Here is a 25,569-nt window from a genome sequence, read left to right as displayed (position 1 = left end):
TCTATTTCAGTAATGTTTAAACATGCATTTGTGGACATTTATGCTAATTACAGATCATTTGATATATAACAAAAGAAAACAAAAAAAAAGAAAAAAGAAAAGATTTCATATGCAGTGCTTACTTAATGAGTCAAATATATCTTTATTTTTACTTTCAGGAAGCTAACATTATTTTTGCTTGCTTGGGCCCAGTTAATTACATGAGTTTGAAGTTTAAAAATATTCATCATAGTAACACTTTGATTAGTACATTAATTTTACTTAGAACCCACAAAGATATCATTAATTCAGAAAATATGTATCAGAAATAACTGATCACATCTGGGAAGAATACTCATAATGTAAATATAAATATAAATATATATCAAAGTCATTTACGTCAAATGTTAGATATGAAAGGGGCTGGTTACATAAATAAGAAAGGGGCTGGTTATAATCAGTACATCAGAGAATGCTTTAACTCATTTGTTTGAAGACTTTTGTAATCTTAGAATTATAGGTATATACTACTCTCCTTGAGTAGCAATTTTTTAATTCAAACGGTTTCAAATTTATTCTTCTGGACTACAGAAGCCACAAATGAGCTGATAAATTTTTTTCTTGCCCTAAAAATAGAAAAAAGAAGATTCCAATGTTTCCCATTTTACTTGTTTTTCTATGGTTTAATTATCCTCACAATCACTGGTAATATAAGCAACATAACAAAAGAAAGGGAGTACAGGAAAAAAGTCCTGATACTAACCTGACACCAGAACCGGAAATACTGAACTTTTGCCTTGAAATCCCGTACATAGGCTATCTGTGGTCCATTGTCTCTGAGGAGAAATGTTAATATGACATGTATAACAGCATGTAATATTATAGAAGGAGGGCAAAATACCACACCCCCTCAGTACTCAGTCAAATATAAAAATACTGTAGCATAGCACACTCCTTAACAGCACCTTTAAAAAAAAATTCCCAGGACTAGTTGTAAGAGACAGAAATTTAGATCTTCTTAAAGGCATTGTTGGGGGAATTTCTTTTATATATAGTGAAATCTAACAGGACTAGGTATATGAAGTTCTATCTAGGAATGTTGCCTATCCCCAAATCCATTCTTTCCTTTGTCCTTAAATCAGACTTCTGATATCTACCTGGGCAAAATACTACCCAGAACAAAGATTACATTTCCCAGCATGGTTGTGTGACTTAACCATGGTTAATGAACTGTAAATGTATAGGACGGACTTCCACGAGGCTGTTTAATTTAAAGAGAGTGAAGATAGCTAGAGAAGGATTTTTTCTTTCCAATTTGTTGTTCCTCTATATTCCAACCTAGAGTGCATTGATAGCCGAAGTTTCAGCAGTTACCATATACTATGAGGTAACCTTGAGAAAAGAGCCAATGGTCTGGGATGGTAGAACAGAAAGAAGCCTAGATCACTGATGGCACCATGGGGCTTCCGAGCAAGCCCTGGACTTCTTCTTCTTTTTTTTTTTTTTTAAACATTTTATTTATTTCAGAGAGCAGGAGGGCGGGGGGGGGGGGAGAGCACACCAAGGAGCATTAGCAGGGGGGGCAGGCAAGGGAGAAGCAGGCTCCCTGCTGAGCAAGGAGTCAGTTGTGGGCTTGATCCCAGGAACCTGGAACCAAAACCTGAGCTGCAGCAACCGCTTAACCTACTGCACCACTCAGGCACCCTACCCTGGGTAAATTTTTTTTAAATTCATTTTTTATATGTTCAATGTAGAAATATAATTGATTTTAGGGGCGCCTGTCTTGGACAGTAGGTTTGTCTTGGGGTTTGGGCCCTGCGTTGGCTGTAGAAATTATTTAAAAGTAAAATCTTCCAAAGATAAAGAAAAAGAAGAAAAAGAAAAAGAAAAGGAGGGGATAGGGCGGAGGAGAGTTCCTAATAAGTTGGTAAGTGTTCCCATCACTTTTATTTTATGAAAGAATTTGAATAGAGTTGATATTACTTACAGTTTTGATAAAATTTACCAGTGGAAGCCATCTACGGCAGAATTTTCTTTGTGGGAAATTGTTTAATTATGAATTCAATTTCTTTACTAGAGATAGGGTTATTGAGATTTACTATTTTTTCTTATATTAATTTTGGTAACTTGTATCTCTCAAGGAATTTGTCAGTTTGACCTAAAATATCAAACTTCTTGAAGCACCTGGGTGACTCAGTTGGTTAAGTGTTTGACTCTTGATTTTGGCTCAGGTCATGATCTCAGGGTCTTGAGACTGAGCCCCACATCAAGCCCTGCATCGAGCTCAATGCTCGGCTTAAGATTCTCTCTTTCCCTCTCTGTCCCACCCCTCTCTCTTAAAAAAAAAAAACAGCACACACAAAATTCTTGGCATTAGGTTGTTCAAGTATATACTCTTATCTTTCAATGTTGTATAGGATATGTAGCGTTTTTCACTTTCATATTAATTTGTGTTTTCTTTTTATTCTCTCTTCAGGTTTATTAGAGGTTACTGATACCATTAGTCTTTTCCAAGATCCAACGTCTAGCTCTGAGTTCTCTATAATTTCATTTTCATTTTATTCAAATCTGCTTTTATGCTTATTTCCTTTTTTGTGCTTATTTGGGGTTTAATAAACTTTCTTCTTCTAGACTAGGGTGAAAGCAGAGATCACTGATTTTATATCTTTCTCTTTTCTTTCTTTTTTTTTTTAAGGTTTTATTTATTTATTTGACACAGGGAGATCACAAGTAGGCAGAGAGACAGGTGGGGAGGGGGTGGGAAGTAGGTGGGGATGGGGTTGGAAAGCAGGCTCCCTGCTGAGCAGAGAGCCCAAAGCAGGACTGGATCCCAGGACCCCCCTTTCTTATTTTCTAATCAAATCCTAATAGAGCAATAAAATTTCCCCTGAGGACTATTTTTGTTAAACCCCACAAATTGTGATATGTTGCATTTTTATTATCATTAAATACAACGTTTCCTAATTTCTCAGGACTTCATTGAGCTAGGGGTTATTAGTAGTTTGCTTAATGATGGAAAGAAACATATTTCTGTCATAAATGGACCACTATGGTTTTATGTTTTTCTGTTTTATGAAACCAAACTTAACTGAAACTAAAAATAGATAATACTAAAGAATCTATTATTTATTTGCATCCTTAAATAATTTTTTCATTTTTAAAATTTAAATTCAGTTAACATATATTATTGGGTTTTTGAAGTAGAGGTCAGTAATCCCTCAGCCTTATATAATACTCAGTGCTTATTACAACACGTACTTTCCTTAATGCCTAACCCCATCCTTCTACCTCCCTCCCCTCTAGCGACCCCTCTGTTCGTTTCCTATGATTAAGAGTCTCTTATGGTTTGTCTACCTCTGTGATTTCATCTCGTTTTATTTTTTCCTCTTTTCCCCTATGATCCTCTGTTTTATTTCTTAAATTCCACATATAAGTGAGATCAGAGGATAATATTTCTCTGACTGACTTATTTCACTTAGCATGATACCCTCTAGCTCCTTCCAGGTCCTTGCAAATGGCAAAATTTCATTTTTTTTGATTGCTGAGTAGTACTATTCCATTGCATATATATACCACATCTTCTTTATCCATTCATTTGTCGATGGACATCTGGGCTCTCCACAACTGGGCTACTGTGGACATTGCTGCTATGAATAATGGGTGTATAGATGCCCCTTCGGATCACTATATTTTTATCTTTGGGGTAAATAATGATATTTAAATAATTTTTAATTTAATTAAAACCTAAGTGGCCTGAATTTCTAGTTTCTGCTTTATACAAAGTTTTTTAAGATTTTATTTTTATGTAATCACTATACCCAACATGGGGCTTGAAGGCACAATCCTGATATCAAGAGTCACATGTTCTACCAACTGAGCCAGCCAGGAGTCCCCAAAGCTTTTAATAAGCAGAAATTATAAAATTTAAAAAGCAGCAAGAGATAAACATTGCCCTGATATCAAAGCCAGAGACACTACAAGAAAACTACTGACCAGTATTTCTTATGAACTGGTAAGAGTCCACAACAAAGTATTAGCAAAATGAATTCAGCAGAATTTAAAAGGAAAGTGGGATTTACTCCTGGAATACAAGGATTGTTCAACATATGAAATGTCAATTCTATACACCAGACTTCAATAACAAAGGCAAAAAACCCCCACATGATCATCTCAATTGAGGCAAAAAAAAAAAAAGAGAGAGAGAGAGAAAGGAAAAAAACAAAAACAAAACACTGATAAAGTTTAACATCCTTCTATGGTGAAAAAAAATACTCAACAAAAGAGGACTAGAAGAAAACTCCCTCAGAATAGGAGCCATTTATGAACATCCCACATCTGACATACTCAACGGTGAAAATGAAAGCTTTCCTTCAAAGATCAGAAACCAGGAAAGGATGCCTGCGTTCCCTTCTATTCAACATAGTATTAGAAGTTCTAGCCAGGGCAATCAAGCAAGGAAAAGAAAAAAAAAGGTGTCCAGAAAGGAAGAAGTAAAAATTATCTTTGTTTAAAGATGACATAATCTTCTATTTAGAAAATCCTAAAGATTCCAAAGAACTATCACAACCCATAAGCACATTCAGCAAAGTAGGATATAAAACAACACAAAAATCAGTTGTATTTCTATACGCTAATAATCAATCTGGGAAATTAAAAAAAAAATCATTAAAAAAACCTCTGGAATTAACTAAGCCAAGGAGAAAAGATTTGTATACTGGAAAACTACAAACAATTGTTGAAAAAGAAATTAAAGGTGACAAATAAATGTAAAGACACCCTATGTTCAGGCTTAAAAGATGTCATATTGTTAAGATGTCAAAACAAACCAAAGAGAACTACAAATTCAATACAACCCCTATCAAAATCCTAATGACATTTTTTGCAACAATACAAAATTCTATTCTAAATCATGAAATCTCAGGGACCCTAAAAAGCCAAAGCAATCTCAAAAAAGAACTTGGAGATCTCACATTTCCTGAGTTCAAAATTTAGTAAAACCTACAGTCATGAAAACAAAGTAGAATTAGAATAAAGACAACTATAATGACCAATGAAATATAAACTCCAGAAATAAACCTTGCATATTTATGATGAAAGGATTTTTGACAAGGCTGCAAAGATCATTCAGCAGTCTTTTCAACAAAGGCTGCTTGGAAAATTGGATCATCACTTGCAAAGAAATAAAGTTGGACCCTTTGCCAATACCATTCACAAAAATTAACTAAAAATGTACCCAAAACCTACACCTAAGTTTTATAGCTTTAACTCTTAGGTGTACACATTCTGCTAGTAATCAGATTAGGAGAAAATAACAGCAAATGATGTATCTCATAAGGGAGTAATATCCAGAATATAAAGAACTTCTAAAATTCAACAATAAAAAACAACCAGATTCAAAGATGGGCAAAGAAGTTGAACAGACATTTCTTTAAGGAAGATATACAAATATTTGGTCAATTAGCACATGAAAAGATGCTCAAAATCATGAATCATTAGAGAAATACAAATAAAAACTGAGTGAAACCACTTCATAACCATCAGGTTGACAGTTCTAAAAAACAAACAGAAAACAACAACCACTGACAGGAAAAACTGGAACCTATGTACATTTTTGGTGGTAATGTAAAATGGTATACCCACGGTGGAAACAGTCTTGAAGTGCCTCAAAAAAACAAAGAATTACCATTGACTGAGCAATTCCACTTCTGATATATACACAAAAGAAGTGAAAACAAAACCGCAAACAGGTATTTGTACACTCACATTCACAGCTGCATTATTCACAATAGTCAAAAGATGTTTGAAACAACCCAAAAGTCCAGGAACAGATGTATAAATAAAATATGGCATATATATATACACACACTAAAGTATTATTATGCATTAAAAAGGAGTGAAATTCTGATACAAATGGTAACACAGATGAACCCTAGAAATATAATGCTAAGTGAAATAAACCAGTCACAAGCACAAATACCATGATTCCATTTACATGAGAGGTCAAATTCACAGACAGGAAGTTTAAGAGTTATCAGGGGCTAAGGAAAACAGGGGACAGGAGAGTTATTGTTAAATAGGCATAGAGTTTCTGTATGGAATGAAAGAATATTCTGGAGATGGACAGTGATGGTACTTAATGCCACTGAATTGTACACTTAAAATGGTTAAAAAGGTACTCTATAAAACTCTACTATACGTATTTTGCCACAAAAAAACACCTCAAACAAAACACATTAAGCAAAACAAAACAGAAAGTTACTTTAGTAACAGGAGAATTGAAAGAAAGCAGGCATCAGAAATCAGGGATTAATTGGTAAGCAGCACTGTACTGATAATTTCTAAATAACCTTTTTAGTGCTATGTGAATAGATAACAAATATGAAAGATCACTATGAGAAAATATGGCAATAACAAATACAAAATATTTAGGGAACAATGACTTCTGGGCAACCCAACTCAAGAAACAGTGAGAACTGTACTCCTTGCTAATTTAGCTCTTCATAACAAAATCTTAGGAATCGGTTTTACTTTTAACCTACAACGTTTAGAAAACTTACAGGGCAGATTTTCCAGTGCGGGGATCAATATAGGTGGTTGTTCTTCTATTGTGGTCCACAAAATACGGAATTCCATCGACTGTGAATCTCATTTCCCAGCCTTCAGGCAAGGGCTTTTCATTTAATTGACTATAAAACATAGGAAAAAATACAAATAAAAAATGTTGAGCTGTTTGTTTCCCAAATACACAAAACAAAAATCACCCATAAATGCAGCATCATTTAGATCACTTAGTCCAGCGTTTCCCACTGTTTACTAGACCTCTCTATAGATATCCTACAAGCATGTTAAACATGTCAATAGATTCATGGAACCACCCTGTTTCCACCTACCTGGCCTGTAATCCCTTCTAATAACCCACCTAAACACCTTTTGGTAACCAAGTTCTGCCCATTCTGCCTTGGAAGCCTTCATTTTCATCACTGTTTTCAATCCCCAAGAACATCCTTACCCTGGCATCATTCATCTGTTCTTTCTGAAGTATTTCTAACCACTTCTTCTTTTTTTTTTTTTTTTTTAAAGATTTTATTTATTTAGGGTGCCTGGGTGGCTCAGTGGGTTAGGCCGCTGCCTTCGGCTCAGGTCATGATCTCAGGGTCCTGGGATTGAGTCCCGCATCGGGCTCTCTTCTCAGCAGGGAGCCTGCTTCCCTCTCTCTCTCTCTGCCTGCCTCTCTGTCTACTTGTGATTTCTCTCTGTCAAATAAATAAATAAAATCTTTAAAAAAAAAAAAGATTTTATTTATTTATTTGACAGAGATCACAAGTAGGCAGAGAGGCAGGCAGAGAGAGAGAAGGAAGCAGGCTCCCCGCTGAGCAGAGAGAGCCCGATGTGGGGCTTGATCCCAGGACCCTGAGATCATGACCTGAGCTGGAAGGCAGAGGCTTAACCCACTGAGCCACCCAGGCGCCCCCTAACCACTTCTTAATACCTATCTTTGGACAGTGGTTAATCCCTCCTCTCAACTGCAGTTTGTTAAGAATGTATATATAGTAAGACTATAAAAGGAATAAGTGAGACAATGTTAGTAAAAAGCTTCACACATAGTAACCCTCAAGTTGTAACTATTAGTATTCCCCCTACTGTATAGTGATCATTCTTTTTGAATCTCTCAAAGTACTTCCTTCAGACTGCTAGCACAGCATTTGCCAAGTTTTTCAGCTTTTGTGTGTATGGCAACAACTTTCACCCTGCAAATACTATGTGAGCTTTTTTGTTTTGTTTTCTGCTTCTTTTAAAGATTTCATTTGACAGAGAAAGACACAGAGAGGGAACACGAGTAGGGGGAGTGGGAGAGGAAGAAGCAGGCCTCCCACAGAGCAGATAGCCCAATGTGGGGCTCGATACCAGGACCCTGGCATGACAACGCAAGCTGAAGGCAGCTGCTTAATGACTTAGTCATGCAGGCACCCCACTACCCGAGTTTTAAAACAGGGACTAGATTATAAGGCAATAGTGCATTTTTATTTGTTATATATTAAAATAACTGGGGCATAAGCATAAATATTCAAAACTGCTTACTTGTGAACTTAAGACATTTTTGCATTTTAAAATATTCCACTAGAATGGATAGAGAATTATTGAATACCTCCTTTGTAGTTTGTATTTGTGTGTTCCGTCATAATGGCAACTATTTTTTAACTAGTTAGGTATAAGTGTTCCAAGTTTTTACCCATATTTGCTAGTTTGTTTTCCTCTATTCTACAGCTTCAGATTTTCTGACCTGAGAGAAGGGAAAAAAAAAATAGAAATGTCCAAGTTCTCATCAGAAAGGAAGAAAGGGAGGAGTTAGAGGCATTTAAGCTGACTGGTTTTAGAGAGCCACTACTGCTGACAGGATTGTCATCTTCCTCAAATGTACTTCAGAGTAATAAAAGGCTAAGAACTATTGTTCAGAACAGTATTCTGTAAACTGTGTTGAAAGGTTAAGAACATTTAGCTTTATTCACAGAGCTGAACAGAAATGTCAGATAAAATGGATTACCAAAAATTTTTCAAAAGTTAACATTTATTTGTTATAATTTGTTTTCAAGATAAGCTCAGTAACAAACTGTTGTCTTGATACGATTCTCACTTCAGCTCTGACCTTTTAAAAGTCTAAGGGGGAACAAAAAATAATAGTAAATTACAGAAAGGTGACATAGTTCATTCTGTCCTTCAAGAGAGAGTTTTAAGAGCAATTTAAAATGTTACCTTTGAAATTCTTCTTCCTTTTAGGGATACTGAATATATTTAAATTAAATATTAACATAAAAAATGTGACGTTAGTATCCAGAAGCAGATTTTAAATTTAAACCGTATTATTAGAACAAAGGTACTTAACTTAGAGTCAAGGGATGTGTGAAGAATTAATCATATCAAAAGAGAGGTGTGGCCTCTGCCCTCTGTTACTGGGAGGTGACTGCTAGGCCTCTAGAATGTCCTGAATGTCGGGAATACCTCTGTTTGCTTGGGAACTTTGAACACCAGAGAGTCAACAATGTGATTTATGATGGAGGCTTTGGGACACCTCCCATCAACTGCAACTTCTGGAGTAACTAGACACTGACTCTCAAACTCTCAAACTCAAACTCTGGGACAGAGCTAGAGACTAAAGGTTAGCAATGCAAGCAGTACATAATGGAGCCCCAATAAAAACTCTGGATGTAAGAGACTCAGGTGAGATTTGCTGGTTGCTAATCCTCCACACATATTATTCCATAGCAATTCTGGGTATTTAGGACCTTCTCACATTCTGTCCTGTATTTCTTCCTTCTGCTGCTTGTAATTTGTATGCCTTCCCTATGACAAATGTAACTGTGAGTATAACAAGCTTCAAGTGAGCTCTAGTCTCTCAATGAGTTATCAAACCTGAAAGTGGTTATGGGAACCCCTAAGTCCATACCCAGTTGGTCTGAAGTGATAGCAATTTTGGGGGATCTCCCAGTTTGTGGTTGATGTCTAAAGTGAGGGAATTCTTGGGGAGAGTGCTCTCCAACTTTACAGCTTGCCAAATTCCTTGCAGAATGGAACCTTCTGGTGTTCTGATAAATGCACAGTATTAGATTTTATTATGGGCTGAATTGTGTTCATCCACAGATTCCTATATACTAACCATCAGGAGCTCAGAATGTGACCTTATTTGGAAATAGGGTCATTGCAAACATTATCAGTTAAGATGAGATCATACTGGAGTACAGTGAGCCATTAATCCAATAGGGCTGGAGTCCTTATAAAAAGGGGAAATTTGGACACTTGACACTTGCAGACCTGAAGAATGCTATGTGAAGACTGCAGTTATGCTGCCACAAACCAAACTACCAGAAGCTGGAGTGGAGCGTGGTGGGGATGGGGTGGCTGGGTGATGGACACCGGGGAGGGTATGAGTTGTGGGGAGTGCTGTGTACTCACTATAGGTCCGTGATGAATCACAGACCTATACCCCTGAAACAAATAACACATTATATGTTAATTAAAAAAAAAAAAAAAGAATTTCCTTTCTCTTTAGGGCTGGATAATATTCCACTGTATGTATACATCACATTTGGTTTATCCATCCATCTGCTGATGGACACGTAAGTTGCTTCTATCTTTTGGCTACTGTCAATAAACACGATTTATGAACGTGTCAGTATACAAGGATGTGTTTGAGTCCTTGCTTTCACTTCTTTTGGGTATACCTAGGAGAACTGCTGGATACATTAATTTATGTTTAGCTTTTTGAGGAGCCATCAAATTGTTTTCCACAGTTGTGCACTGTTTTATATTCCCACCAGCAATGCAGGAGAGTTCCCCAATTTCTCTATATCTTCAATAAGGATCATTGTTTCTGTTCCACGATAGTAATGGATATAAGCTAAGGCATGGAACAAATCCTTTTAGTGCCTTCCAAGGGAGCAAAGCCCTGCCTATACCTTGATTCTAGACATCTAGCCTCCTGAATCTCTTGAACTATTAGACAAATTTCTATTGTTTAAGCCACTCAATTTGTGGTACTTTGTTAAGGCAGCTCTAACAAACTAATATAAGTACTATTACATAATGCTACAAAGAAAAGCAAGTAGGGGTGCCTGGGCGGCTCAGCTGGTTAGTGTCTGCCTTTGGCTCAGGTCGTGATCCTGGTGTCCTGGGATCAAGCCCCACAGTGGGGAGCCTGCTTCTCCCTTTCCCTCTGCTGCTCCCCTTGCTTCTGCTCCCTCACTCGGAATGAAGGAAGGAAGGATGGGCAAGTATATACACAGTTACCAAACATTAAAAAAACAAACTTGTCTTTGAGATACAAACTTCCAATTATGAAATAAATGTCACAGGGATATAAAGTACAACAAAGGGAATACAGCCAGTAATACTGTAATAACTTTGGTGACAGAGGGTAAATAGATATATTAGGTAATAATTTCATAATGTATACAAATATCAAATCATCAATTGTACACCTGAAACTAATATAATACCTTATGTTAATTATACTTCAATGAAAAGGAAAACTTGTAATAATAGTATGTGTCTCTTTGTCAATATATTAACTAGCAAGTTCTTGCAATATGTGTAAAGTATATTTTGAGATAATTGCAACAATTGCAAAATGCTATTTTAAAAAACGTATGATTTCTACTGGTAGGAGAGTCCAAGGCACTGCTAATTCCACTATGGTTGTAGCTTACGATCAGAATGGATGGGAACACTCGATTTCAGGTAAAAGTTAATATAACTGAATCTGTGTTTATTCCCTCTTAAGCCACGTATCCCCTGAATTTTCTCTAGTGATCTCAGGTTGCAAAACCTGTGTTAGAGCTATTAATTTGGACTTACTAATAATAAATAGGAATTTTTAAATACATAGTATATTTGTATGAACCAATGACTTTTTTCCTGTACTCTCAAGAAACCCACATCTTTTATATACAATAATAACAGTGTAATTTTTTTCTTTCTAAAGTATATGGGTGAGTAATGTTTAAGAACTTTGGGGGAAGAACCAGTAACTTGATTTTTTCCGTAACTGAGTCAGAAATAGGGTACAATCTTCATGAGATTATCTATATACTAGTAACTGAAAGTTTCTTACCCTTGACTTCTGGGATCTTCCCACTGTGTGATACGAGTGTTGTGGTTGACAAAATATACTCTACCATTGCTGTCTGTTCTCTTCTCTTAAAGAAAGAAAAAAAAAAAGGCAAAGCATTAGAGTTGGCATTGTCTTCTTCCACAAACTAAAATAAAATGTGCTGAATTTTCCCATTTCTTATTGCACTGATTTTTATAGCTTCCAAATCACAACTTTAAGAGGTTTGACTTATTCTTTCACTTTTAAATTCATATACCTGCTAGAGCTATTAAAATATCATTACATTTTAGAAGCTAAACAGACTTAATTCACAATGTCCTGCCTACAGGACCTTTTTGTTCAATCTAACCAAAGGCAGCAAGAATAATTAACATTTTAACTTTTCATACATGACCTCATTTTATCTTTAATATTAGTCCCAGGAGTAGATAGTTTCATTTCATCTTCATGATAGGGAAACTTGGACAGGTTAAGTGATCTGCCCCAAATCTCAGAATTGAGTAATAATGACAGGATGGAAAGTCAGGTCTCTTTCAGCCATTTTTGGCATACCACATCACCTCCTTTCTTAAAATACAATGGGGGGAGGGATACAACTTGTTTCTTTGCTATATGCTAGGTATTATTCAACTAGAGAAGTCACTGTTTCAAAATATATCCTCTTCCCTAATATACTCAGTTCCCAAATCTTAAATATCTAAAGTAACCTTTTATACAAAGGGTGGGCAAAAGGCTCAGTTCTTTAGTTTACTGCCTTTGAAACTGCAGCTTCTTTCCTCCATCTACCTCTTGCTTTAGAATTCTCCTTGTTTTCTTATTCCCATTCTACACAATTTCCCCTGAATTCCTGAGCTTTCTCAGTAAGGTTTAGGAGACATGTAGATATCATTTTCTCTTTTAATAAAAGAAGAGTCAGTCCTTGAAATTTTAATATTAAGTTTGTTGTTTTAAACCACTGAATTCTCTATTCCATTACCAAGTAATTCTTCTTCGAAAGATAATTTCTATAACTGAATTTTTTTAGATGTTTCACAATGAGGTAAGTGAAGTAACGAAGAATATAGAATGGATCCCAATATTTTTAAAAGGATAGTTTCTAAAAATTAGCAATTTCAAATAAAATTTTAAGGTTAATTCCAAGCTGATCAAGTTTGTTTTCTGTTTGTTTTTGGTTTTTTATCCCTTACGGTTTGAAAAGTTGGTAGCTATTTTTCAAAAAACATTTATTTAGATCCTTTGGATCTTTCTCTGAGCAAGCTACTGCAGGACAAGTCTTAAGCCAAATTATATAGCCATGTCAAGTTAGTATTTGGTAACTTTCAACTGTTATCTCCAGCACTAATTCCATTATTTAGAGTATAGTGGTAATATGGGAGGTTAGAATGGATATACTGGCGAGTATCCTGAACCCCATCCTAACATCTCAGCTATTTACATCACTTGAGCCATAATGGAAAGAGAACCCCAAGTATGTGTAACATACAGATAAATGGGATTCTGCATTTTGTGACACATTGTGAATATTAACACTGGCTTCACTGGTCATGGCATCTTGAGTGTGAAAAGTAACCAACTTTAAGTCTGTTTCTGAGGTAAAAAGAAGCATCCACAGTGCTACAGCTACGTAATAATGTTAGTTAATATTCTGGGCAGTCACATTAAATTTAAAATTTTAAAATATATTTGCAGAAACTGATTTTTTTCTATCCAAGTAATTTTTATAATCTAAAAATAATACCAAGTGCATATCTGTAAGTTCAGACTTCAGGGCCAGAGATTTTCTCTTCAAAAGTTAACATGAAGCTGGATAAATTCAATAGAAAACTTCTTTTCTATGTATGTTCTAAGTATATACTGCTGATACCAACATTTCTTGAAAGAAGCTGTGAGAAACAAAATTTCAAAAGGTGGGTGCACTTGCAAACTGAAGGCTCATCTGCTTTTAATGAGAGGAAGTACTGTGACTATAGAGCTGATTTTTATTGAAAAAAGTCACATGATAAACAATACTGAGATTACTGAAGAGCAAAGGGAATGCAGATCAGAGCCCTTCCTGACTTGATGAATAAAACAGTAAAAACTTCTTGCTGTTCTATGTATTCTTTCACAGCAACTCTCAAAAGGAGAAAATATTTTTATACTTGATGGGTAAAACCAGGTATACAAAGCCCTATTAGACTACACTGTTGAACCAAAAACACTTTTTGTTCTCCAGCCTCTTTAGTTTGCATGTATTAAAAATTCTTCACTGTCAGCTTGTGAGGTGGTAATGTCTAGTCCTAGCATATAAAGCCTGAAAGGAGGGGCATCTGGGTGGCTAGGTCGGTTAAGTATCTGAGTCTTGGTCTCAGCTCAGGTCTCGATCTCGGGGTTGTGAGTTCAAGCCCCACATAAAGCCTTCTCATTGATTCATTCATAAATAAATAACATACTGTGTCACAAAAATAATGCTGTCTATTTCAGAATGTAAACACGTGCTATGAATTGGGGTTTTATTTCCTGGGTAAATCCTGAAGACATGTCAGGTAGGTTTTTGTCTGTAACAGTACCAGTGTTGTCACTGGTTCCACAAACAAGACATGTGCCCCAAAGGCAGAGAGTCATAAAGCAGTGCTTAGTCTAAGTAACAGGGTAATCATGAACTCATTTAGGAAGGGGTGTACATTTCAACTTCAGAAGTGTGAAACCTAAAAATAAGCAGAATATAAAATAAGGAAAGAGTCTCATAACATGGGTAAGCTGGGATTGGGTCTTTAGAGGCAATATTTCAGGGAAGAGTTGTTGGCTAATGTTAGGAAAAAAGAGAAAGATCCTAATAGTAATAAATTATTATTTATAATAACAAATAAATATTAATTATAACTAACTAATAAATATATTTATAATATATATTTATATGTGTAAATAATAATAAATACAGAAGGCACCGGAGCTTGCAGGAATTTTTTTTTAATTAAAAAAAATTTTTTTTAAAGATTTTATTTGAGATAGAGTGAGAAAGAGACAGCACAAGCAGGGCAGAGGGGCAGGGGGAACGGGAGAAGCAGACTCCCCACTGAGCAGGAAGCCTGATGCAGGACTCCATCCAAAGACCCTGGAATCATGACCTTGGCTGAAGGCAGACACTTGAGACTGAGTCATCCAAGTACCGGGAAAAGCTTTTTTGCATAAAGGCAACACAGCCTACAATTCATACTTCTAATGAGCAAGCGGTAATTTTTTCCTATAACTGGTCTGGAGAAGGTCCATGTTTCTGACAAAGCTACCTGGTCACTCACTGGTCATTAAGAGAATAATACATGACCTTCACATTCATCCTTTAATTGTATTAATTTCTCCTCTGTAATACAGACATACAACAATTCTAGAAATAAAGCTGGGAAAACCATCCATGTGTAGTAAAAGCAATCTGACAGGCCTGGTTCAATATGCTTTATATAAAGGCAACATTCCCTTTTCTAAAGTTACTTCATACCAACCATGCATACTCCTCTGACTCTAACACAGAAGACTCCTTATCACATTACCAAGCTTTGGTGAAGACTTTCAAATGCCCTCCCTTTATTACATGCTAATAACAATAACAATTGTTAAGTATTACTTATCATGTTTTTTACCTCTTTGTCTCACAGTGTTAAGGATAAATAACCAAAGGGCAATGGGACTTCTCAAAGGCAAACTTTATGTCCAGTATCATATACTGCCCAGATTCATGTGACCTGGACACATCAATTTTTCTCCATTCCTCAATAAAGTAATGCTAGAGCAATCTATCTTGGTACCAAGGCCTCTCAGACTATCTAGAAACATCATTTTCTGATTTTACCCCCAAGTTATAAAATATTTGCACTCTTGAAGACAAAACTTCAACTAGTTCCATGGCTGGCTTTACTTAGCTGTTTCCTTCTTTCTTTCTTTCTTTCTTTTTTTAAAGATTTATTTATTTGATAGAGAGAGATCACAAGTAGACAGAGAGGCAGGCAGATAGAGAGGGGGAAGCAGGCTCCCCGTTGAGCAGAGAGCCTGATGCGGGGCTCGATCCTAGGACCCTGAGGTCATGACCTGAGCCAAAGGCAGAGGCTCAAACCCATTGAGCCACCCAGGTACCCCATGTTTCTTTCTTTCTATACTCTCTTTGACATCCATACAAAACTACTTCTATATTGCTGTTTATTCTGAAAACTTGCTACTGTGCTAGGATTCACATATTACCATAAAACAAAAATCTGGTAGGGCACGTAAAATCTATTTATAGAATTTTAATACTAAGATAAATGTACTCAACAACAAAACATACCCAAGTACAAAGTCCTACCCTAACATGTTCCCCTTCCACTGTAGTTTCAAAATTACATCAACTCAACCAAACTATGAACAGTGTTTTAGAAGCACAAATGTGGTAAAAATATTTAAGCTTTTAATTTTGAAATAATCATTACAGGATGTTCCAAAATTATTCTAAGAATCTAATGTACCCTTCACCAGTTTCCCCCAATGGTAATATCTTATATAGCCATAGTACAATAATGAAATCAGGAAAGTGACACTGGTATATTACTGTTAACTACACACTTTATTTAATTTTCACCAAATTTTAAGCTAAATTCATTAATGTGAATGTATAATCTATGCACTTTTATCCCATATGTGTAGATTTGTATAATCACTACCATGGCAAAGACACGGAACTACTTCACCGCCACACAAGAACTACTTATATTACCTCTTGTATTTGCACCCACCTGCCACTAGCTCTGTCTCCTAGCAACTACTAATCTGTTTTCCATTTCTCTAATTTTGTCATTTTGACTATATTACATAAACTGAATCATACGGTATATAATCTTTTAAGATGGACTTTTTTTCACTATACATAATCGCCTTGAGGTCCATTCAGAATGTTCTGTGTATTAACCATCCATTTCTTTTTATTGCTAAATGCCCAAAATATTTTTAAACTTTAAAAGAGTAAATTAACTTTGAATTCCAGTAAAAATTAATTGTAATAAGACAATCAACTTAGAACTTCTGGGAAATTTAATACCTGTTTAGCTCTCTGAATTGAACTGACACACCCCAAAAACTTCCCAGATATTCACCCAAGCAAGAGCAGGCTGTTATCCATTAATACCTGATTTTTAAAATGACAAATGCAATGAAAAAAATCACGGGACTTACCCCATCCAGGTGGCAGGGGACCAAGGGGATCAAATTCTTTATTTTGTGATGTAGTAAACAAATCTTGATTCTAAAAAGAATAACAACATCATCAAGAAAAAGGTGAAATAATGAACAACCTAATTAGAACCTTGAAAGCAAGGGTTATGAGCTCTGGTGGTTACCAGTCTTCCCTGGTCATGTGCAATGTAACACACTTTTACAGAGTTCACGTCTTAGAGATATGTCACACAGTTAATGGATATATGCCAATACGCTCTGGAGGGAAAAAAAAATCTTTGTAAACATTAATGCTTGAAATTATGTGAAATTCAAATATTACAAATATGTAATCCTTATCCTCAAAAGATCATTTTCTTCTTCAGCCACAACTCAGTAAATTAGAGAAATACATAAATCCCCAAAGAGTCATTTATAAACCACAGTACTCAGAGTCACCAGATGGCTGAGACTAACCTTGTATTTCTAACTCAAAAAGAAGCAGCATATACAAAACATGGGGTATATACAAATATTGTGGAAAGGGTTGCTTTCCACAACCCTTTGGAGTAGGAAGAAGAGGCTATCAGATGAGGAAAAGAAAAGAATTTCAGTTGTAAAGAGTCGATAAATACAGATCTGTAAAGAAGATTTCTTAAACTTCTATTTCTAATGACCACATTGGTAGAGACAAAAGTCTGGTTAGAAAAAAGGAAACCATTTTCAACCATTAAAATAAGAGAAGCAAAGGTCATAGTGACCATGTAGGGTTAATGGGTATGTTCTGGTTTAAATGTATAATAAAGTGGAGATAACATGTGGTCTCTCGGGAAGATTTGGTTAAACCCTTTCCCCTTTAGTAAGATAAAATGAGTAAATAATAGATTCTAACTGCTTTTTTTTTTTTTTTTAAAGATTTTATCTATTTATTTGAGAGAGAGAAAGCATGAGACGGTAGGGTCAGAGGGAGAAGCAGACTCCCCACCAAGCAGGAAGCCTGATGTGGGACTCCATCCCAGGACTCCATGATTATGACCTGAGCCAAAGGCAATTGCTTAACCAACTGAGCCACCCAGGTGCCCCATTTTCTAACTGTTTTTAAAAGAAAAATTATTAATGGAAAAAATATTAAAAAAAAATAAGGAAAGTAAACCCTATGTACCCAGCACCAAGACTCAACAAGTATTAAGACTTTGCCAAATTTTTTCCCCTCTTCTTTGCTGAATCATTTAGTTATTTCACCCCTATATATTTTAGCATGTCTTTCTAAAATTTGTGGACATCTTCTATAACCACAACATTGTTAAGCATACCTAGCAAAGAATCTATGTTAATTTTATCATCTAATATCTGGTCACTAATTAAATGCCTATGATTATTCATTCAAGTCGAAATTCAAAGTCCTCCCATTACACTTGGTTGAGTCTCAAGTCTCAATCTATAGCAGTTCCCCCTATTGTCTCTGGGTGTTTTTTTCCCACGTCACTGACTTATTACAGAAACTGGGTAAATGATTGAAAGTTTTAAAGGAGGGACGCCTGGGTGGCTCAGTTGGTTAAGCAGCTGCCTTCGGCTCGGGTCATGATCTCAGCGTCCTGGGATCAAGTCCCATATCGGGCTCCTTGCTCGGCAGGGAGCCTGCTTCTCCCTCTGCCTCTGCCTGCCATTCTGTCTGCCTGTGTTCGCTCTCTCTCCCTCTCTCTCTCTGATAAAAAAAAAAAAAAAGAAAGAAAGAAAGTTTTAAAGGATATGACATTCTATCTCTGATTAAACAACTCTTGGAAGACAGACCTATCAAGAACTGGCCTTGCTCCTCCTGACAGACATAATTATGAAAAGCACTGAGAGCAGAGAGACCAGGGATAAACACTTATAAAAAGGTTTGAATACTGGTTATGGAACAGGTCTGAAAAGTCTGGCATATAACAAACTATTGGGGTAATTTTCTAAGGCCCAAGCCCAAGATCCAAGGCTCTTCCCTGGTTAAGTAAATTGGGGACAAACACATTGAAGCCATTGGCCAGGAAGAGCAATTACAGTGTTCCAACATCAACCATTTCCATTCTGAGGCTAAAAATGTTAGGTGTAGAGGTGTTTGGCTGGCTCAGTCAGTAGAGCATGTGACTCTTGATCTTGGGATTGTGAGTTCAAGCCCCACGTTGGGTGTGGAGCCCACTTAAGGAAAAAAAAAAAAGCTCGGTGTATGAGAGTCTACTGACCTATAACCAGGAAAACAAAGACCACTTTATAAAATAGACTTTCTTAGCAATACGCCACCACCCCATCACTTTTTAAGCAGCTGATAGTTAAGAATGCTTAATTCATAGGGGCACCTGGGTGACACCTGGGTGGGTTAAAGCCTCTGCCTTCAGCTCGGGTCATGATCCCAGGGTCCTGGGATTGAGCCCCACATTGGGCTCTCTGCTCAGCGGGGAGCCTGCTTCTTTCTCTCTGTCTGCCTCTCTGCCTACCTGTGATCTCTGTCAAATAAATAAATAAAATATTTAAAAAAAAAGAATGCTTAATTCATTAATTCAGTTAATACTGCCAGCTATTTTAAAGGTAACTAAAATAGGCTGTTTAAATTATGATTTAAAATACATTCTATAACAAGAACAAAGTGGAAGAATTTTAAAAAGTGGTCCGATTATTTTTGGATAAGAGTATAAAAAATAAAACAAAACAACAAAAACCATGGACAATGAGGTAAAAGGCTGCAATTCAAAGGAGGTTCCAAAGACTCTGAGTATCAAATTGGTAAAGTTTACAATGAAGCAATATATACTGCTGGTGCCCTGGAAATACATGCTAAACCAGTGTTTCAAAACAATGTTTTAAAGATGATGTACTGAAAAATTAAGAAAAAGAGCACATTTACAATGTGGGAATGAAAACTATGAGGGAATGAAAACTAACATTTCTATCCATCCAAAAATATGTGCCAAACATATTAGGAACTTTATTTTATAGAATCCTCAAAAAAATTCCTCTCAGGAAATTTTGTTAAACAGATAAAGTAAATGAGCCCTGATGAGGTTAAGTGACTTTCTCAAAGTCATATAGAGAAATTAACTGTGTTATCAGGACTCAAGCCCAGATGTGTCTGACTCCAAAGCCCATGTTCTTTCCACTGAACACCTATGTGGAAAATAGCTTTAAAGAAGCAGGCAAACTAGCATTCAACCCTAGAAGAAATTTGGCCAGGTATATCAAAGCTATTATAATTTAGAAAGAAGGGAAGATGTAAAACTGCATAGGAAAAAAAAAATGGGTAGGGTCAGGTAGGCAAGAGACAAATTAATTTCACTTCTAAAACCACTGGGAAGAAATATAATGACTGCTGCCTATAGAAAGTGGCAAGAAAAACTGTTATATGAAAGAATCTTAGTCATAACTAGGTAGTGAAGGGAAGGCTGGTGATAAAGAAGAATTTGGTTAAATCAGTGTCTGAAACCGTTATGGTGATTAGATCCAAGAAATAGATAAAAGTATGGAGAAAAGGGGAAATAATGCTCAGAGAGGACAGAAATGTAATCTGATGTATTCTAACAGGGATGATACCAATGGTGGTGGAGGGGAAGAGATGAAAATGGAGGTCAGTTCTGAACTCTTGAAGACCTTACTTTCTTTGGTTTTAAGTTCTACATAATGCTCAAACAAATCCCTTTTGTTTGGCCCCCAGAATCATATTTCTCCAAGGACTATTTTCCTTTCCTCAGAGAAAGGATCTGTAATACTTTATGATTTGAGAGACTATAAAATTCCTAGCACCAACGATTGCATTAAAAAAACATTAATATATTTTGGTGAACTTACAGCTATTTTTGCAGTATTACTCTGAAGAAAAATATGTACAACCTTAAACCATTTCTAAAAGGAAATATCTGCATACCAAAGATAATATAGTTTTGAAGCCAGAGTACATAGTTAGCATAATCATATAAGGAATTAAATTTCCTTAGTCTCCCAGCGCACCAATTAATTAGGTAAACTGTGCTTTCATGTTACAAAGTGATTAAATTCTGTCACTAGTTCTATATAACCACTTAATAGTCAGGTGCTCTTAGAGCCAAACCTTCAAATATTCTGCCAAACTAGGGAGCATTAAATTCAGAACTGTCTTAGTTGTCTTCAAACCACTTGGGTTTATTTTTATTATCCTTTTGTCCATGGATTTTAAGTTGTCCTAACTTCCTTTTTTATTTTTGACATTAACAAAGCAAAGGAGGTTGAACTTTAGAAGTTTTCGAAGAGGTAAGAATAGATCACATGCACAGAATACTCAAGACAAGATATAAATATAGTATATATCAACAGCAACAACTGGGTGCCCTCTTATCTTTTAGTACTTAACATTTCATATGCAAAAAAAAAAAAAGGTTAAAAACAAATACTTATTAAGTTTATAGTATAACAGGCTGCTTACCCCATAAATAAATCTCTGGTTAAACTGCTGCATTGCTCCTTGCAGCTGACTACGTTGGAGCTGCCACTGTTCATAGTTCCGGACGGATTCCAATGTTGGCCTCTGCCACGTTGTTGTTCTTGTGAAATGGTCAACATAGTAAATTCGTCCCATGTTGTCAACCCGACGTTCCCAGCTAAATCAGGACAAAAACAACCTAATTCAGTAATTACTTGTGATACAGATATGAATTGAACAGGACTTTATCTTGGCCCTGGTGCAGGTTTGGTAAGATTTTACCTTAAATTACTTTTGATTTACCTGAACTCTATTTTATATGTTTTTAAATGGTCATTAAGTGAACACGAAAGAAATGCTTTTAAAAATTTCTTTTCTTAAAAGTTAAGATGTATCAAGTTTTAAAAATACAATGCTTATTTAGTGGTTAAGTCTCAAATAGTAATTAAGAAAAAAGTTCTCCCATTTTCTTTCCGATGTTCTTTTGACTGTTGAAATCTTAATAGGAAGAGACAGAATTGTACATACAGCTTTTCACAGATGTCAAAAAGCACTTTTCCCATAAAATTACAACAACTGATCATGGGTGCATGGTATTTTTTAAAAAAATTTATTTTAGAGAGAGGAAAAGTACACAGGGGGTGGCGGAAGAGGGAGAGAGACAATCTCAAGCAGACTCCCCACTGAGCAGGGAGCCTGACATGGGGCTTGATCTTACAACCCTGAGATCATGACCTGAGCCTAAATCAAAAGCTGGTTGCTTAACTGAGCCACCCAGGTGCCCCTCAAATGGGTTCATAATATTAAGTAAACATTAAAACAATAACTTGTTGATTTCTACTTTGTTGTTTGTGGTTATGTCCAATATTCTCTATTATAAATAGTAAAATAATAAATACCTTTAATACATCAATTTTTTTTCTCCCTTTGCATTACTTCTTTGGGATAAATTTCCTAGACAGGATTACTAAGGGTATGTGCATTACTATAGTTATATATACTTTCTGTAAGAATTGCAACTAATTTATACCACCACTAGCAATATTATGTGATAAAGTTCCTCTACAAACTCACCAACACTGGATACTGTCTGCTAATTAGTAAGTAAAACAGTACCTTTTAAGTGTATATTTGAGATTACAGCAAGAGTAAATATTTCCCCATGTTTGCTACTGACATCCCTTGAATAAAAATATTTTCTTCCATGTTCTATAATGTAAATGTTAAATGCTTAACATCATGCATTAATACAGACTTTAATTCCCCAACTATTCTGCAATGACTTCAATATTATATATTAAAGTTTCTTATATAATAGGGAATTTATCTCATATATATGATGGGGCTATAACAATTCTTATTCAGTTACATTAAAATTAATGAGTTAATTTATTAAAATTAATTAGAATTAATCTAAATCTAAAACTAACTAAAATTAATCCATTAAATTAAAATAATTACTCTTGAAGAAACTAATTCTAAAACCCTATGGTTTGAGCCAGGTAAAATACAGAAAGGAAAACATGGAAATAGCAAGACCTATGGACTCTTTAGGTCAGAAATGAATAAAAATAAATCATTCATCATGTTCAATCAATTCTCTCTCCTTTCTAGTTTGCACCTACCACAACACAAAGTGGATGCTTTGTGGAAGCTTTGGAAAAGACTGAAAGGAAGAGGAAAGGTAGGAATATAGGGAAGATTCTGTACAGATATAATCTATAGTTCTGAATAAATTACTTTTCTTCTTCTTTAATTCAGATACTTACCCAGGAGGTAGAGGTTCTGGTCTATCCCATGTTGTTCTTTTTTCAATATGATCTACATAGTAAACTCGCCCATGCTGGTCCACTCTCTGCTCCCAACTTAAACAGAAAATTTAAAAAACTGATAAAGCACTTATCTTTGCTATCTTCTCTTATATGATCATATTACAGAATTAAGGCAAAAAAGCATGTTAATATCTAAAGAAAGTATCAAAAGAAGTTAGGAATAAAGTAAAAAAATGTTATCCTGAGGATGACAGAGTGCTGTCAAGCAGCAATATCTGCTCAAGAGGTGCCTTATATTTCTGAAGAGATTTGAGGTACATGCACTCAGGAGACAAAGTCTAGCTCAATCTGATCATGGCATATGCAAGACTTGGTGGGGAAAAAAAATGCTGTGATTAATGTTTTGAAATCTGAAGAAAGACTCAGCTAACTGAAAGGCAAAACACTATGTGTGCTCTAGAAGAACTGAAATCAGACTAAGATTTTGTCAGATGTGTCTCTGTACAGTCTAACAGACACAATCAGTCTGGGTATTCTAGTCTCCTTGATGGGTTAATTCCCAAAGAGAAGACAGAAATGAACCATCACAATTTAGAAGTACCAATCACTTTGGAGAGCACAAGTTTCTGTTTGCTAATCCCTTGCACAAATAATTTTCTATTTTGGTTTCCCATGTAGGTTTCGTAAAAGGAAAATGGCCCAACTACCCACAAATAGTATCTGTTTAGCACCCAAAAGTTTCACCATGAGGGTTTTTTAATTTATCAAGCAATTAATTTTAATTAGATTCCAAGCTCTGGATTAACTGAATGCCACAATGTATATATGTACATAAACTACTAGAGTATTAATTTTTAAAATAATTAGTAGAGATTAAAATGGGGTCATGAGTACGAATTTTCTCAGTTTCTTAAATTATTATTACTTTGCTATAATGACTCTATGATGGGAAAATTTTATTTTAAAAAGTGGGTTTTTTTCCTCCTTCAAAGAGAAAGTAATCCGAATTAGGCGTCTATTTTATTACATTGCATTGGTTAACTTTCTATTGTCCAAAGTCCTTCAATTTAAAAAACAAAACAAACAACAGAAAACCTTTGCCCCGGAATGGGAGGGTGTGGATTTTTAATGTGGCGAGGTTTTTTTGGTTCAGTTTGACTCTAGACACAGCATATCCAAAATCAATCAACACTGCTTTAGGATGTTTTTTTTAAAGAACGGAGTTCAGTATTATTGTCCTTATTAGTAAGAACATGCAGAAGCCTAAAACAAACAAATAGTAACCAAAAACAGTTACTTACCCAGGTGGTAGGGGAGCCTGAGGTACAGGATTTAATGGCCGAGGGCCTGAGCCTCCAGATATAGTCAGAGGAATTATTAATCCAGATGTTGCTCCTTCAGATGTATTTGAATTTATATTTGTTGGTGGCAGAGAGCCTGTACTGGATCCATCACTTTCAGAAGTGGCAGATGGGGAACCATTGACAGATGCTATAAAAGATTTGTGGAAAACAACAAACTTTTATTTTCAGAATTCCAAATTCAGGATAGAATTTTAACTTTAAAAAATAAAAAGGTAGGGGCGCCTGGGTGGCTCAGTGGGTTAAAGCCTCTGCCTTCAGCTCAGGTCATGGACTCAGGGTCCTGGGATCGAGCCCTGCCATCAGGCTCTCTGCTAGGCAGGGAGCTTGCTTCCCCTCTCTCTGCCTACTTGTGATCTCTGTCTGTCAAATAAATAAATTTAAAAAAAAATAAAAATAAAAATAAAAAGGTAGATAGATGACAAATAGAAAATTTAAGATATGGATATGCAGGTGAAAATTACTTAAATAAACTTTTTAAATAACTTTTTAGGTTCAATCTATCCAATGGCTCATTATTAATTATGAACCACATACAAATTCTGATTTCATGATACCACAAGAAATAAAAGCTACTTAAAAAAATAAAAAGGGGGCGCCTGGGTGGCTCAGCGGGTTAAGCCACTGCCTTCGGCTCAGGTCATGATCTCAGGGTCCTGGGATCAAGGCCCGCATCGGGCTCTCTGCTCAGCAGGGAGCCTGCTTCCCTCTCTCTCTCTCTGCCTGCCTCTCCATCTACTTGTGATTTCTCTCTGTCAAATAAATAAATAAAATCTTTTAAAAAAAAAATAAAAAGGAAAGCACTAATACCCTTTGGTACTTTAAGTTCATTTTCTAATTTTTCATATTTTTTAAAACTGTCTTTTCTACGAAACCCTGCAGATCAAAGACCAATTTTTTGATGTTAGTTTATAAAATAAAGAAGATCTGTTCAGCTATTGCATTCTTACAAATTGTTATAAAGTACATATTATGTCTTCAAGAGAGATTTGACATAACAATTCCTCAGGGAAGTCACCAATATTTTGACCAAGTAGTATATGATCATAAAGGCTAGGAATATATTTTTAACACATTTTTCTACCAAAAAGGGGGGAAGATGTATAATAAAAAACAAAGTTTTTTACTAAAATGATTTGTAGATAACTAGTTTACTTTTCCAATAATGTTTGGTTTAATTATTTTATATTGTCTGTCTACATACAGAAGGAAATACTAAAGATTCTATTCTGAGTAATTGGGAAAAATGGGTATTCTACCTATAGATGTTTA

The 25,569-nt window shown here is 35.6% G+C and overlaps 1 protein-coding gene across 10 annotated transcripts in view; it reads right to left on the bottom strand.

Moving 5' to 3' along the window:
* The window catches only part of ITCH (itchy E3 ubiquitin protein ligase), a 130,156-nt gene that overhangs the window by 21,391 nt on the left and 83,196 nt on the right, over positions 1-25,569 (bottom strand). For all 10 annotated transcript variants that reach the window (XM_045084102.1, XM_045084101.1, XM_013053384.2 and 7 more), the window contains 7 exons: positions 24,238-24,427; positions 22,934-23,029; positions 21,168-21,342; positions 16,763-16,832; positions 11,585-11,669; positions 6,537-6,665; positions 743-815 (listed from right to left, as the gene is read on the bottom strand). In XM_045084102.1, the coding sequence (XP_044940037.1) occupies positions 743-815; positions 6,537-6,665; positions 11,585-11,669; positions 16,763-16,832; positions 21,168-21,342; positions 22,934-23,029; positions 24,238-24,427 (818 nt within the window). The remainder of the gene's footprint in view (positions 1-742; positions 816-6,536; positions 6,666-11,584; positions 11,670-16,762; positions 16,833-21,167; positions 21,343-22,933; positions 23,030-24,237; positions 24,428-25,569) is intronic.

Source organism: Mustela putorius, unplaced genomic scaffold, assembly GCF_011764305.1.
Source record: "Mustela putorius furo isolate JIRA1106 unplaced genomic scaffold, ASM1176430v1.1 tig00000743_pilon_pilon_pilon, whole genome shotgun sequence".
NCBI classification, from domain to species: domain Eukaryota; kingdom Metazoa; phylum Chordata; class Mammalia; order Carnivora; family Mustelidae; genus Mustela; species Mustela putorius.
The sequence above is the reverse complement of the archived record's forward strand: the minus strand, read 5'-3'. Positions and strand labels throughout refer to the sequence as shown.